This window comes from Babylonia areolata, chromosome 22 (assembly GCF_041734735.1).
Source record: "Babylonia areolata isolate BAREFJ2019XMU chromosome 22, ASM4173473v1, whole genome shotgun sequence".
Classification (NCBI taxonomy): domain Eukaryota; kingdom Metazoa; phylum Mollusca; class Gastropoda; order Neogastropoda; family Buccinidae; genus Babylonia; species Babylonia areolata.
In genome coordinates this window covers 22,636,554-22,652,364 of record NC_134897.1, presented here as the reverse complement: position 1 = coordinate 22,652,364, position 15,811 = coordinate 22,636,554, and the positions used below count along the sequence as shown (strand labels likewise).

General features: G+C 42.7%; 1 protein-coding gene across 1 annotated transcript; it reads left to right on the top strand.

Annotated features, from left to right (window-relative positions):
• The first annotated feature begins 572 nt into the window (after positions 1 to 572).
• LOC143297069 (uncharacterized) lies at positions 573 to 13,241 on the top strand. Its single transcript, XM_076609242.1, has 9 exons — positions 573 to 1,234; positions 2,983 to 3,162; positions 4,638 to 4,823; positions 5,783 to 5,905; positions 7,012 to 7,326; positions 9,267 to 9,630; positions 11,268 to 11,443; positions 11,851 to 11,941; positions 12,457 to 13,241. The coding sequence occupies exons 1-9, from the start codon at positions 683 to 685 to the stop codon at positions 13,239 to 13,241; spliced, it is 2,772 nt and encodes a 923-aa protein (XP_076465357.1). The 5' UTR covers positions 573 to 682.
• The last annotated feature ends 2,570 nt before the right edge of the window (positions 13,242 to 15,811 follow it).

The window sequence follows — 15,811 nt, the reverse complement described above, 5'->3', positions numbered from 1 at the left end:
TCATCAGTAACACACTGTAATGTACATGTACATTACCTACTGATGTTACAATGTGTCTAATGTATAAATGCCAAACTGCCAAGTGAAATTCACATAGGGCAAGTTCTGTGCGATTACTGTGACAAAAGTGACTCATGGATTGGCCTTCTGTTAAGTTAACATGTTCTTAGCTGCCCAGGCCAGGTTTTTAGTTTGAAGTTTCAAGGCGTGAAGACTTTTCTGGTTAGAGTAATTAGTTTTAATTAATCAGCCATTGACTCATTGCAGCACGCAACTGAAGATCCACGTGATGAAAATGAAATATTTCCAACTTTGACATTTATATAAAATCTATGAATCAATCTTTTTTTTCAGAATTGTGTAATGCTCTTTTATAAAAATTGAAAATAATTTTCCTTTGTGTGTGTGTGTGTGTGTGTGTGTGTGTGTTTTGTGTTTCAGACTGATGATTCTTAGTCAAAGCTTCCCTGCATTTACAGAGACATTGTGTCATTTGCCTTGATAAATTTTGGCTTGTCACTTGAGCTGAGCAAAATCCAGACATCGAACTGTGGACACTTTTAACTGCTCAGGAAGGAGTACACTGAACTTCTGAGTGAACGGCAACAGACAACGGCAACTGGTGATCCTTTGACTAGAGTGCATACTTCAGAGAAGAGTTTTTCAGTGCTCCAACAGCAAGATGGCTTTACGGGTGAAACATGGTGAGATTAATAAAGACCCAGAACATTTGGGCAAAACCTCGGATTCTGCTTCTGATGAAAACTCCGACGCCAGCAGTGATGACTGCTTCGACGAGAAAGAAAACAGCCCGCTCACAAAGCGGGCAAAGTTGGAGGAGGATGGGGATGAGGACGAAGATGATGATGACGATGATGAAAAAGGCAGAACTGATGATGGGGAGCACTCAGACTCGGCCGCTCTTCGACAATCGAAGCGGAAGCCATCCAAGTCTCGGATCAAGCGTATCGTGCCTCAGCAGCAAGGAGCGGGGGTGGGCTTGTCCCCTGACGCTGGTTTCCCCCTCCCCTCCATGGACAGTTTGATGATGGGCGGTGGGTCAGCCACCATGGTGGGTGGACTGGCTCAGGGCTACCTGCAGCAGATGACAGGGGGGCAGATGCGTACCCCGGGTGGCTACAAGTGCGAGGTGTGTGGCAAGGAGTTCCGGGTTCCCTCCCGCTACGATTCCCACATGCTGAGCCACTCGAAAGGAAAGCCATACTGTTGTGATGTGAGTTACTGGTTGTCTTTTTCTCTGCCTTTTTTAAAAAAATTTTTTTTTTATTTCCTTATTGGTTTCTGTGTGAATCTGTGAATGTGAGAGTTGTATTTATATACATTTGAGTGTGTGTGTGTGTGTGTGTGTGTGAATATCCTTTTGAAGGTGTTTGAATGAAAGAAAAAAAAACAGGAGGAAAAGGATTACCTTTAAATATTTTGCCATTTCACAGCCTTGATTGATGGAAATGATGCAAAAATGAAAATGAGAGACAGGAGATGGAGCAACTTTTGCACCATTTTTAAAACTCCACAGAAATGAATACATTTACTTTAAAAAAAAAAAAGTTTCTGACACAAACACTATAACCCCAAACCTCCAACCTGACAGCAGAAAAAAAGACATCAAAATGGGTGAACAGTTCATAGTGTGCTCAGTTGTTGACGATACCTGGTTGATGACTGAAGAGATACATATATGCATGTGTTACACTTACGAGTGTGCAGCAATATTTGTTATTGATGTCTTGTTCATGACTCAAGAGCTCTGAGCATGCTACAGTTGTGCAGCAGAATTTGTTATTGATGCCTTGTGTCGATGACTGAACATGTGCTACACTGATTGGTGTGCTGCAAAATATCTGTTGTTGATGACTGAGGAGCTGTGCATGTGCTACACTTTCAGGTGTGCTGCAAAATATCTGTTGTTGATGACTGAAGAGCTGTGCATGTGCTACACTTTCAGGTGTGCTGCAAAATATCTGTTGTTGATGACTGAAGAGCTGTGCACGTGCTACACTTTCAGGTGTGCTGCAAAATATCTGTTGTTGATGACTGAAGAGCTGTGCATGTGCTACACTTTCAGGTGTGCTGCAATATATTTGTTGTTGATGACTGAAGAGCTGTGCATGTGCTACACTTTCAGGTGTGCTGCAATATATTTGTTGTTGATGACTGAAGAGCTGTGCATGTGCTACACTTTCAGGTGTGCTGCAATATATTTGTTGTTGATGACAGAGGAGTTGTGCATGTGTTACCCTTTCAGGTGTGCTGCAATATATTTGTTGTTGATGACTGAGGAGCTGTGCACGTGCTACACTTTCAGGTGTGCTGCAATATATTTGTTGTTGATGACTGAAGAGCTGTGCATGTGTTACACTTTCAGGTGTGCTGCAATATATTTGTTGTTGATGACAGAGGAGTTGTGCATGTGTTACACTTTCAGGTGTGCTGCAATATATTTGTTGTTGATGACTGAAGAGCTGTGCATGTGCTACACTTTCAGGTGTGCTGCAATATATTTGTTGTTGATGACAGAGGAGTTGTGCATGTGTTACACTTTCAGGTGTGCTGCAATATATTTGTTGTTGATGACTGAAGAGCTGTGCATGTGCTACACTTTCAGGTGTGCTGCAATATATTGTTGATGACTGAGGAGCTGTGCATGTGCTACACTTTCAGGTGTGCTGCAATATATTTGTTGTTGATGACTGAGGAGCTGTGCATGTGCTACACTTTCAGGTGTGCTGCAATATATTTGTTGTTGATGACTGAAGAGCTGTGCATGTGTTACACTTTCAGGTGTGCTGCAATATATTTGTTGTTGATGACTGAGGAGCTGTGCATGTGCTACACTTTCAGGTGTGCTGCAATATATTTGTTGTTGATGACTGAGGAGTTGTGCATGTGTTACCCTTTCAGGTGTACTGCAATATAATTGTTGCTGAAGAATGATGAGCTGTGCATGTGTCACCTTTACAGGTGTGTGGCAAGCTGTTCGCCTCGCAGCAGAAGCTGGATATCCACAAGCCGGTGCACAGCCGCGACCGCAAGGAGTCTCTGGAGTGCCCCACCTGTGGCCAGAAGTGCAACAACTGGCGCTCCTACCTGTACCACGTGTCCAAACACACCACCAACGGGGGCAAGAAGCACACTTGTGAGGTGTGGAGGATAGTTAAGTTTGAGGATAGTTAAGTTTGTGGGTGTGCATACAGGTGTGTGTGTAGGTGTGTGTGTGTGTCACACTTGTGAGGTGTGGAGGATAGTTAAGTTGGTGGGTGTGTGGGTGTGCATGCAGGTGTGTGGGTATCACTATATCATATGTGTGTACACATACCCAAGTTGGCAGCCTGTTCTGCAAATGACTTGTGTTTTTAATAAAGCCCAAAGAGCTTGGCCTCTGATCAAGGATAGGCGCTACATAAGTATCCACATCATTCCTTGTCAAACGTGTGGAGTGTACAGTGTTCTGGTAGCTGACCTTGGTCCTCACTCAGATCTTTTTATGAATTGTGAAATGCAGAGGTTATTTTACACTACGCTGTATTGGTTGAGTGTGTGTGTGTGTGTGTGTGTGTGTGTGTGTGTGTGTGCGCGCGCGCGCTCATCCTGGCGTGCATGCGTGTTGGTGTGTATGCGTGTGCATGCATATGTGGAGTATACAATGCAGCAGTAGCTTACCTTTGTACTCATTAAAATCAAATTATAAAAAAAAAAATGCAGGGTTACATTTGAAACAACTGCGTCAGTTAAGCAATAACCAAACTGTAATTGCACTTCTGCTTGCATGCATAATCACTTGTGGAAACACACATGATCACATGTCTGTGCATCTATTAACATACATATTTGCAAGGTAACCTGTACACATGCATGCACATTTTTTTTTTTTTTTTTTATCAGAAACTCGGCATGCTAGAGATTTATTGAGGCAGAAACAAAAACATTGTAGTTATTGCAGTGAATGTTGAAAAAGAATAAAAACATTGTAGTTATCGTAGTGAATACAGGAAAAATGCAGTGGTGATAGTTGATTTTGTTCTCTTTAGGGATATGAAACAAAGGCTCACAGCATGACAGAAAAACAATTTGAATGACAGAACAGTGTCAGCTCTCTCTTGTATTTGTAAAGTGTCAGATGTATTAGTTTCTTAAGTGATCGGATGACTGCCTCTGTAAAAGGGCTATTTTGATTTTGTATAGATTGTACAAAATTTATACAGCTTGTCAGTAAGACTGCAGGAGTCTCTGATTATTTGATTTTCAGAAAACACTTCTTTCTCTCTTGACAAGCCAGCAGTGATCAGAAACCTGTGCATCACTGTGACATGCATGGTCGAAACTGTGGAGTTGTTTCTTGAATTTCATACATGACAGACTCACAGGCGTGTGTTTCAAAGAACATTGGTGTGTGTGTGCGCGCATGTGACACACTTGTATACCTGCATGTTTCTCATCACTGTGCGTTTAAATGTGTGTGTGTGTGTGTGTGTTGTTCTTTATGTTATTCTGGATGTGCGAATCAGTAATATATTTATTTATTCACATGAATAGATATATACAGATCAACATAATTACATATATACATTATATGTTTTTCTCAGTGATGATTACATCCATTTCCATTCCCCCCCCAGGCCTGTGGGCGCCAGTTCCATGCTGCCCAGCGACTTAGGAACCACATGCAGAGTCACATTGATGGCAAGAACTTCTGCTGCCTGATCTGCGGCAAGCTGTTCGAGAGTCAGAAACGCCTGGACACCCACTCCCTCATCCATGACGCTGAGAGGCAGGAGCCCTTCTCCTGTGTGGACTGTGGAAAGGTATGTGAACGAGTGTCACGGTGTGTCGGTTATCTTTGAAAAGGTGTGTGATCCAGTGTCAGTGTGTCAGTTACCTTTGAAAGGTATGTAAACGAGTGTCAGTGTGTCAGTTTCCTGTGGTTTGCTTGTGTTGTGTGGAGTGTGGAAAGGTATGTAAACTAGTGACACAGTGTCAGTTACCTGTGAAAGGTATGTAAATGTCATGGTGTCAGTTAGCTATGTTTGTTTGTGTTGTATGAACAGTGGAAAAGTATGTAAATAAGTGTCACAGTATCAGTCACCTGTGAAAGGTATGTAAATGAGTGTCACAGTGTCATTTATCTGTTACTTGTTTGTGCCGTATGGACTGTGGAATGGTAGGTAAACAAGTGTCACTGTGTCAGTTACCTGTGATTTGTTTCTGTTGTGTGGACTGTGGGAAGGTATGTAAATGAGTGTCACAGTGTCAGTTACCTGTGATTTGTTTCTGTTGTGTGGAGTGTGGAAAGTTACATATAAAAAAAATTTGAAATTGCAGATGCCTGTGATATTTCTGTTTTGAGGATTATGGGAAGGTGTGTAACTGATCGTCACAATTTCAGTTACCATTAACTGGCTTTTGTGTGTATTTTGTTAATATGCACTTGTGGTTTGGGAACGCGATTGAAAAACAAAATGGTGAAGATGAAGTGAGTGATTTGATACATTCTGAAGTTTTGATGTTTTTGCCCTGTCTATGTGCAAGCATGCTTTAGTCGAAAAAGTAGTCAGCTGGTCTCAGTGTGTATGCAAGCCTATTATGTGTTGGTGAAGTAAAGTTTCTGTTAGTTTCATTTTGCTTGTAGGTATTTCCTGTGGTGTTGAATTTGTTTTAGGAACTGATTGTTATGGAGAGAGATATTAAAAGTGGTTAATCGAATCAAAAGAAGAAAAAAAAAGTGTTATTCAGCTGTTACTTGATTGTTTGCAATGCCCTACAGATCTATGATGACTGGCGTGCGTTCAAGCAGCATATGAAGACACACGGATCTGACGGGGTCATCTACCGCTGTGAGATCTGCTCTGCTCAGTTCCACACTCAGTACGAAAAGGAGAAGCACAAGGTTGGTTAGGGATGTGCATTGTGGACATTCTCCTCCGTGTTCACGTTTCTTCCACTGATTATGTTTGATGTTAGAGTTTGTCAAAGGGTTTTGGGATTGAAAGATCTTTAATCTTTTTACAAAACAATTTTTGTTTCCATTCATTTCATGAGGAATTTGATCAGGTGAGAACTTTGTGTGGAAGCATTCATCTGACAGAGCCTTGTCAGATCCGCTGTCATTGTTAGATTTCCTGTCATTGTCAGATATACTCACTCTCATATAGTCATTCATAGAATTGTGAGCAGTTTTTAAATTTGAATATTTTTTTGTCTGATAATCCTAAACAACAGCAAAACCATTTTGATGTTAAAAATCTAAAAGGATTATTATACTGGTGACTAAATTCTCCTACTTAAAAAAAATAATGTCTTATCCAGTTGATTTTTTTCATATATCAATATTCATGTGAACAGAAATATGCGCTGCATTGATACTGCTTCTTGTGTGCAGCGAATCATGTCTTACCTAGTTGATTAAAAAAAAATATTCATGTGAACAGAAATATGTGCTGCATTGGTAATGCTTACTTGTGTGCAGCAAAGTGTGTCTTACCCAGTTGATTTTTTTTTATATTCATGTGAACGGAAACATGCACTGCATTGACAGTGCTTCTTGTGTGCAGTAAATCATGTCTTACCTAGTTGATATTTTTTTTTAATATTCATGTGAACACAACTATACGCTACATTGACAATGTTTGTTGTGTGCAGTGAATAGTATCCTACCTAGTCGATTTTTAAAATTTTATTATTATATATGCATGTAAACAGAAATACACACTGCATTGAAAATGCTTCTGTATACAGTGAATCGTGCCTTACCCAGTTGATTTTTTTATATTTTTAATTCATGTGAACAGAAATACACTTGCATTGAGTTGTGTGCAGCGAATAGTGTCTTACCTAGTTGATTTTTCAAGGTTTTCATGTGAACAGAAATACACGCTGCAATTGATAATGCTTTTTGTGTGCAGATAGAATCATGTCTTACCTAGTTGATTTAAAAAAAAAAAATTCATGTGAACAGAACTGCGCACTGCATTGACGATGCTTCTTGTGTGGCAGCGTGTGCACACGTCGGACCAGCGCTACCAGTGCCACCAGTGCAGCAAGTGCTTTCGCTCCCAGTCCCAGCTGTCGGTGCATGAGCGGAAGCACCTGGGCAACAAGAGCCACGAGTGCATGATCTGCGGCCGCGAGTGCGCCCGTGCCTCCAGCCTGAAAGCCCACATGAAGCTGCACGTGGGAGAGGAGGAGTTCTTCTGCCATGTCTGTGGGCGCACCTTCAAGGAGGCGGAGGACCTGACCGTGCATGCCGCCTGCCACGTCGGGGCGCGGGACTTCACCTGCGACCAGTGCGGGAAGGCCTTCGCCAAAAAGGTGGGTGGGGCTTCAGGGACACATTCATTCAGTGCCTTTGATACAAATGAACAAACAAAAAAAATGAGCGTTCACCTTGGCGGCATCTGAAGAGGATGGAGCTGTTTTTGGCTGCGTGTAAAGACTTGTTCTTCTTCGTTTGTGGGCTGCAACTCCCATGTTCCCTCATATGTACACGAATGGGCTTTTACGTGTATGACCATTTTTGCCCCTCCATTCAGGCAGCCATATACTGTTTTGGGGGGTGTGCATGCTGGGTATGTTCTTGTTTTTGTAACCCATCGAATGCTGACATGGATTACAGGATCTTTAACATGTGTATTTGATCTTCTGCGTGTGTATACACAGGAAGGGGATTCAGGCACAAGCAGGTCTGCACACATGGTGACCTGGGAGATCGCAAAAATCTCCACCCTTTACCCACCAGGCGCCGTTACTGAGATTTGAACGCGGGACCCTCAGATTGAAAATCCAATGCTTTAAACACTCGACTATTGTGCCCATCAGTGACCAGTTCATTCACTTCTTTGATAGGAACAAACAAATGAGCACTCACAGTAGGACACCTTGGCATATGAGGATGGAGCTGTTTTTGGCTGCATATAAAGATGATAGCCTGTCCTGTTACTGATACTATCAGAGATGCCAACTGTTACAATTTCGCCGTATTTTGTTATGCACGATCGCAGTTTTTTCAACAATTTCGCCAAAGTCGAAATTTATCTGACGAGTCCATTTTTAACTACATTGTGTGGTCACATGCTTTCCTGTCGTAACATTACACATATGCTCTTGACTTATCGATCACGAGACCAAGGCAGTGACTACTAACCTTGGCTTCAGGGATGATGCTCAGCTTATCGTGTGCGTGTTTACATTGAAACAGCATTGATGAGACCAATCAGCTGCGTGTTTACATTGAAACAGCATTGATGAGACCTATCAGCTGTGTGTTTACATTGAAACAGCATTGATGAGACCAATCAGCTTAATCGTTTGCCTGAACGGGAGAGAATGTGGCGAAATCAAGTTGCGTCTCGGTCAAACAGCGTCTGTGCCCATTTGCTGATGTGGCTCGGAGTCTGAATGTTCCTGCCAACTTCAAAATGTTCCCACCAATTTTCCTGATAGTTCTTACAAACACTTGACAGGGGTTGGCATCTCTGTACTATGTTGGCATTGACAGTATTTTCTGCTCTTGAAATGGCTATGTGTGGTTGGAAGGGCTTAAGCAGAAATGATGAATTAACAAATACATTAATGAATAAATACCACAGTGTAATTAGACCACGCTGTCATGTCGTTCACTTTGACCATAATTGACCTTCAATGAATAAACACCACTATGTATTTAGACCATGCACTCTCATTCACTTTGACCATCATTGACCTTCAGTGAATAAACACCACTATGTATTTAGGCCACGCACTCTCATTCACTTTGACCATCGTTGACCTTCAATGAATAAACACCACTATGTATTTAGGCCACGCACTCTCATTCACTTTGACCATCGTTGACCTTCAGTGAATAAACACCACTATGTATTTAGGCCACGCATTCTCATTCACTTTGACCATCGTTGACCTTCAATGAATAAACACCACTATGTATTTAGACCATGCACTCTCATTCACTTTGACCATCATTGACCTTCAGTGAATAAACACCACTATGTATTTAGGCCACGCACTCTCATTCACTTTGACCATCGTTGACCTTCAGTGAATAAACACCACTATGTATTTAGGCCACGCACTCTCATTCACTTTGACCATCGTTGACCGTGAATGAAAAAATATCACTGTGTATTTAGGCCACGCACTCTCATTCACTTTGACCATCGTTGACCTTCAGTGAATAAACACCACTATGTATTTAGGCCACGCACTTACGTCATTCACTTTGACCCATCCTTGACCTTTTCTTATTGCCCCAGATCCACTACCACCGCCACCTGGTGGTGCATGCTTCGGGCCAGCCCCTAATCTGCCTGCACTGCGGCAAGCAGTTTGAGCACCCAACGCAGCTGCATTCGCACATGTTGACCCATGGGACCAACGGGCAGCCGCGCTTTGCCTGCCTGGCCTGCAGCGACGCCTTTGACTCGCAGCTGGAGCTGGAGGCGCACGCCCACACGCACGGCAGGCAGCCGCCCTACGTGTGCGGGCTGTGCGGGAAGCTGTTTGCGGAGCAGCGCTACTTCCGGCAGCACATGAAGCGGCACACGGCCCGGGCCCTGAAACAGAAGATGCTGCAGGGGCAGGGGGCGTCACCGGCGACTCCCTCCTCTGTGTCTAGAGGTGAGGTATTATTTGTGTTCTTTGAAGTTTTTGGTTTGGTTGGTTGGTTGTTGTTGTTGTTGGCTTTTGAAGCGTTTTGTGTGTGTGCGTGTGTGTGTGTGTGTGTGTGTTGTGGTTATCTGCTGTTCTAGTTTTGAGTGGAGTGGGATGTATTGTTGGGTTTGTGGGGGTTTTTTTAGGGTGGAGGGCAAAGGATTTTACCACATGATCCTGAGTTGTGTACAAACAATGAGAGAGAGAAGGGTGGAGAGGGAAGGCGGTTTTTTTTTTTTGCCACACGATCCTTAGTAGTGTACAAACAATAAGAGAGAGAAGGGTGAAGGTTTTTACCACATGTTCCTGAGTTGTGTACATACAATAAGAGGGAGAGAGAGAGGTTGGGGGAACGTCTTCTATTGCCACATGATCCTTAGTTGTGTACAAAGAATAAGAGAGAGAGGGGTGGGGGAACGTTTTCTATTAGCACACGGTCCTTAGTTGTGTATAAACAATAAGGGAGAGAGAAGGGTGGAGAGGGAAGGTTTTTACCACATGATCTTTAGTTGTGTATAAACAATAAAAGAGAGAGAAGGGTGGGGAGGGAAGGTTTTTACCACATGATCTTTAGTTGTGTATAAACAATAAGAGAGAGAAGGGTGGAGAGGGAAGGTTTTTACAACATGATCTTTAGTTGTGTATAAACAATAAGAGAGAGAAGGGTGGAGAGGGAAGGTTTTTACCACATGATCTTTAGTTGTGTATAAACAATAAGAGAGAGAAGGGTGGGGAGGGAAGGTTTTTACCACATGATCTTTAGTTGTGTATAAACAATAAGAGAGAGAAGGGTGGAGAGGGAAGGTTTTTACCACATGATCTTTAGTTGTGTATAAACAATAAAAGAGAGAAGGGTGGGGAGGGAAGGTTTTTACCACATGATCTTTAGTTGTGTATAAACAATAAGGGAGAGAAGGGTGGAGAGGGAAGGTTTTTACCACATGATCTTTAGTTGTGTTGAAGCAATAAGAGAGGGAAGGGTGGGGAGGGAAGGTTTTTACCACATGATCTTTAGTTGTGTATAAACAATAAGGGAGAGAAGGGTGGAGAGGGAAGGTTTTTACCACATGATCTTTAGTTGTGTTGAAGCAATAAGAGAGGGAAGGGTGGGGAGGGAAGGTTTTTACCACATGATCTTTAGTTGTGTATAAACAATAAGAGAGAGAAGGGTGGAGAGGGAAGGTTTTTACCACATGATCTTTAGTTGTGTATAAACAATAAGAGAGAGAAGGGTGGGGAGGGAAGGTTTTTACCACATGATCTTTAGTTGTGTATAAACAATAAGAGAGAGAAGGGTGGGGAGGGAAGGTTTTTACCACATGATCTTTAGTTGTGTATAAACAATAAGAGAGAGAAGGGTGGGGAGGGAAGGTTTTTAACCACATGACCTTTAGTTGTGTATAAACAGTAAGAGAGAGAAGGGTGGGGAGGGAAGGTTTTTACCACATGATCTTTAGTTGTGTATAAACAATAAGGGAGAGAAGGGTGGAGAGGGAAGGTTTTTACCACATGATCTTTAGTTGTGTTGAAGCAATAACAGAGAGAAGGGTGGAGAGGGAAGGTTCTGAACCACATAGTCCTCATGCGTTGATGTCGGTCAGCAGGCAGTGGGGCAGCGATGCCGACAAAGCTGGAACACAAGTGCCACATGTGCGGCCAGCAGTTTGCTCAACGCCACTCGCTCATTTCCCACATCGAGGAACACAAACGCTCAGGTCTCTTTGTCTACTTCAACATGTACGACAGCAACAACCCCATGAAAAAGGCCGCGCTTCAGCAGGTGAGGGATTGTATGTGTGTGTGTGTGTGTGTGTGAGTGAAAGTGTGTGTGTTTGTGTGTGTGTGTGTGTGTGTGTGAGTGAAAGTGTGTGTGTTTGTGTGTGTGTGTGTGTTTGTGCGTGGGTGCATGTGTGAGTGTGTGTGGGTGTGTGTGGGTGTTTGTTGGTGTGTCGTGTGTGTGTGTGAGTGTTTGTGTGTGTGTGAGTGTGTGTTTGCGAGTTTGTGTGCGTGTGTGTGCATACATGTATGTGCATGCGTGTGTCAGAACATCCGTGCTTAAGTTGTAAGCGTTTGTTTATGAGTGTTAATCACACTGGTTTTTATGTCCACACCCAGCTCAGGTGATGTGACAGACAGAGATAACTGTCTGTAGATTTGATCTGACTTTTCTTGCTGTTTGTTCTGCAGAAGTCCCAAGGACCGGCAGGGGCCTCAGATGATGAGTCAGAATCTGACAGCGAATCTGAAGGATCTGATGAAACCCCAAACAGAAGCAAAAGTAAGAGACTAATTTTCGTTTATCTTACTCTCTTCTTTTTCTTTTTGTTTTTGTTTTGTTTTCGTTTTCTTCTTGTTTTTCCCAGTTTCATCTTGTTTGAAGAGAACTGAAAGTAACTTTGATTTGTCTGTGTTGGTACAATTAAACACTCTGAAACATGGAGAAATAATTTTATTTGATTTTTATGTCACTGAGAAATTGAGGAATAGATAATTTAAGATAATGCTAAGAGTGGAAACATTCTGGAAAAAGAAATGAAAATTGAAATTAAAGAAAAAAAAAAGTGTGTGTTTGGTGTAAATTATATTCAGGAGCAATGAAAAACCAAAAACAACACCAACAAAAAAAAGCCCATCTGTGCTCATAATTGATAATGCTTAATCCTGATTGTATGAAATAGCTTTCAGCTTGTGCTCCATCAGTGTGATCTTGATATAATTATTTTCACCTTCAGCTGGGCGTTGTCAGTGTAGAAATCCAGCTTCATCAATGCCTGCGTGCGATTCTGTTTCCAGCCACCATCCACTTTGGCATGAAGGGCAGCAGCCAGTCAGGGAGCACCCCCAGAGGCAGCAACAGCCGGAGCAGCCTCACCCAGGCCGCAGAGCGCGCCATGGCTCTCCGCATGCAGGCTGCGGCAAAGCAGTCCCAGCTCTCAGGTGCCAATGACAACGGCGCCCCAAGATCCCGCTCCATCCACTCAGGGATGTCAATGCAGAACCCAGGGGATGGGGGCGAGTCGGAGGAGCACAAGAGCAGCTTCTACTCGGCCCCTGTGTTCCCAGGACAGATGTCTGGCAGCCACGCCACGCCCTACCACGCAGCAGCTCAGCAATTCCAGCAGCAGAACTCTCAGGAAGACTTCATGGATGGCAGCAACCAAGGAGGGGGAGATGCCGCTGGGCAGTACGCGTCCCAGCAGAAGGGCCTCCCCGGCTTCGCTGACTTCCGGCGCCAGCTGGGCTTCTCGGATGGCGCTGGGTATGCGGAGTACCCCAACAACATGCCTGCCTCTGACCACTACGCCCCTGCTGGTCAGATGCCTCCAAGCAGCAGCGGCTACTCCAACTCTTCCGCTGTCCACTCCCCTTCCAGCTACCTGCCCAGCGCCAACGATCAGATGGCCGTGCCCTACAGCACCAGTTCTTCAGTGCCTGTGTACCCTGATATGTCTGTCTTCCCCGGCATGCCGGCCCCTGGGCCAGACAGGATGGGCCGAGTGGGTCAGAATCCTCAGGGAGGGGACATGCAGCAGCAGCAGTATGAACCCATGCTGCAGTTCCAGCCCCTCAGCAGCTGAGTTCGAACCTTCTCGGGGCAGAGGGAGAGGCGCTAAGGAATGGGGAGGAGTCTTCACACATCAGCATCCTCATCTTTGCATTCGTATCATCTGAGTAACTGTCTAAATATTTCAGAGTATTGTTTTTGAACAGTTAAAGTTCTGCTTTCATAGTCTTTTTTCATGTTTAAAAAAAAGTTTTTGAATGGTATGGTATTATTGGTATGTTCCACCCACAGTTTAGCCATTATAAGTTAGCTTTGTTCACATGAACTTGAAAAAAAAAAACTTATAGAAAGCTGGTGTTTGATATTGCAGAAATGGCTTGCACAAAGCAGAATCTGATGTTACCCAGACTCCTAGTTACTGGACCCCACTGTATTTTAGGCTTAAGAAAGCGCCCTCTGGAGATGGCAGTTCAGGCCTTTCTGTCTGCACTGTGGGTGTAGTTTTACTAAGGATGAAGGTCTTACCAGCTGGTACATTTCACTAACAATGTAGATGTACGACAGCTGAGAAAAGTTGTGCTGGAAGGAACCTGCTCAGTGTTTCTGCTGTCATTGTCAGCAGTACAGTGGTTCTTTGCTAAGTGTCTGCCATCACTTCTGCTGTCTTTTTCTCTTTTCTCTAATTTAAAAAAAAAAAAAAAATCTTTATATCGTGTCTCAGGTCGAAATTGTCAAAACATTCAGGGGTTGTTGTTTTTTTTGTTGTTGTTGTTTTTTTAAGTGTTGCTCTCAGTTATACACTTTTCTCTTTGCTGTTTGTTTCCTAAAAGCTTGTAGTGATCTTTACAGGAGGCAAAATGATTTTTTTTTTTTTAAATGATGATTTGTTTGTCACTTGATTGAGATTACTGGGAAATAAATAGAGGCTGTGGAATGTGGGTGGAGGAGAGCAAGAAATGGGGTGGTTAAATTTGAGATGGTCGGTTGCAGACAGTTAACTTAAAACAAAAAACAGCAACAAACAAACAAACAATACCATAAGACAAACTGTGGAGAAAAAAATATATTGATGTTGCTTAGGTGTACAAGGTTTTCTGTTTTCATTGGTATGGATATTTTTTGGTGTGTAGACAGAATGGACCAGCAACCATGATCCATTCTGGCTACAGAAAGAAGTCCTAGATTCAGACAATGGGAGGAGAGAAATCCCAGGTTCAGTCTGTGAGAAATGATGATTCTGTGGGAAGAAAGATGTCCCAGGTTCAGTCCGTGGGGAGACAGATGTCCTGGGTTCAATCTGTTGGAAGAAAGATGTCCCAGGTTTCAGTCTGTGGGAAGAAAGATGTCTCAGGTTCAGTCTGTTTGAAGAAAGATGTCCCAGGTTTCAGTCTGTGGGAAGAAAGATGTCCCAGGTTTCAGTCTGTGGGAAGAAAGATGTGGCAGGTTCAGTCTGTGGGAAATGATAATTCCTGGTTTCAGACTTGGGGAAGAAAGATGTCCCAGGTTCAGTCTGGAGGAAATGATAATTCCCAGGATCAGTCTCGGGGAAGAAAGATGTCCCAGGTTCAGTCTGTGGAAAGAAAGATGTCCCAGGTTTCAGTCTGGGGGAAGAAAGATGTCCCGGGATCAGTCTCGGGGAAAAAAAATGTCCCGGGATCAGTCTGTGGGAAGAAAGATGTCCCGGGATGATAATTCCCGGGTTCAGACTGGGAAGAAAGATGTCCCAGGTTCAGTCTGTGGGAAGAAAGATGTCCCAGGTTCAGTCTGTGGGAAAGATGTTCCCTGGTTCAGACTGAGAAGAAAGAAGTCTTGGATCACTCAGACTGCTGTTGACAAAACAAGTTTCAGAATGATTGAATGTAAATTAATAGTGGTCACACAACACAAGCAGAGTTTTTTGATGTAATTGTTTTTCTTTTCTATTCTAAGTTTCTTTCATTTTTTTCTTCTTTTGTTTTTTGTTTGAGGATGTGTTTCTTCATGTCTTTTCAAGTAAGTTTCTCGTATTACTTGACATGTTAAACAGGTACTATCCTCAAAACTTAGTCTGCTTTGGTTAATTCAACTTCTTTTTTCATCATGTCTGAACAATAATGAAAATGTTTGGTTTGCTTCAACAAATCTGATTTCTTTTGCATGTTTGTCAATTCTTTCATCGCTCTGTTATCGGACTGGATTGATTGAAATGGGTTTTTTTAATCCTTCATTTTAACATGCTCTAGAGATGTGTATCAGGGATTTAAAAAAAAAAAGAAGAAGAAAATTTGGAGAGAAGAAATCCATTGTGAATGTCCTTTTATTTGATGCAATAGAAAAAAAATGATGATGTTGAAGTGAGTAAATAACTGTTCAGCTGTTGTTTATATGTTATTTGTTATGGTTTAGTCCTTGCTTAAATCATTAATTGACCCGTTTTGTGTTGTTTGATCAACTCTTGTAGCATATTATGGTAATGTCATTTGTTTTGGTTTTTGTTGTTTTCTGATAGTTTGATTTGATTACCTCTTTGCCTCTGTGTGTGTGTGTGTGTGTGTGTGTGTGTGTGTGTGTGTGTGTGTGTTCCCTGCTTGTTTAGATGATTTTTTTTAAAAGTGCATTGTAAGTGATACTGTCACTAAAAGAAGAAGCGACAGAAAAGCGAAA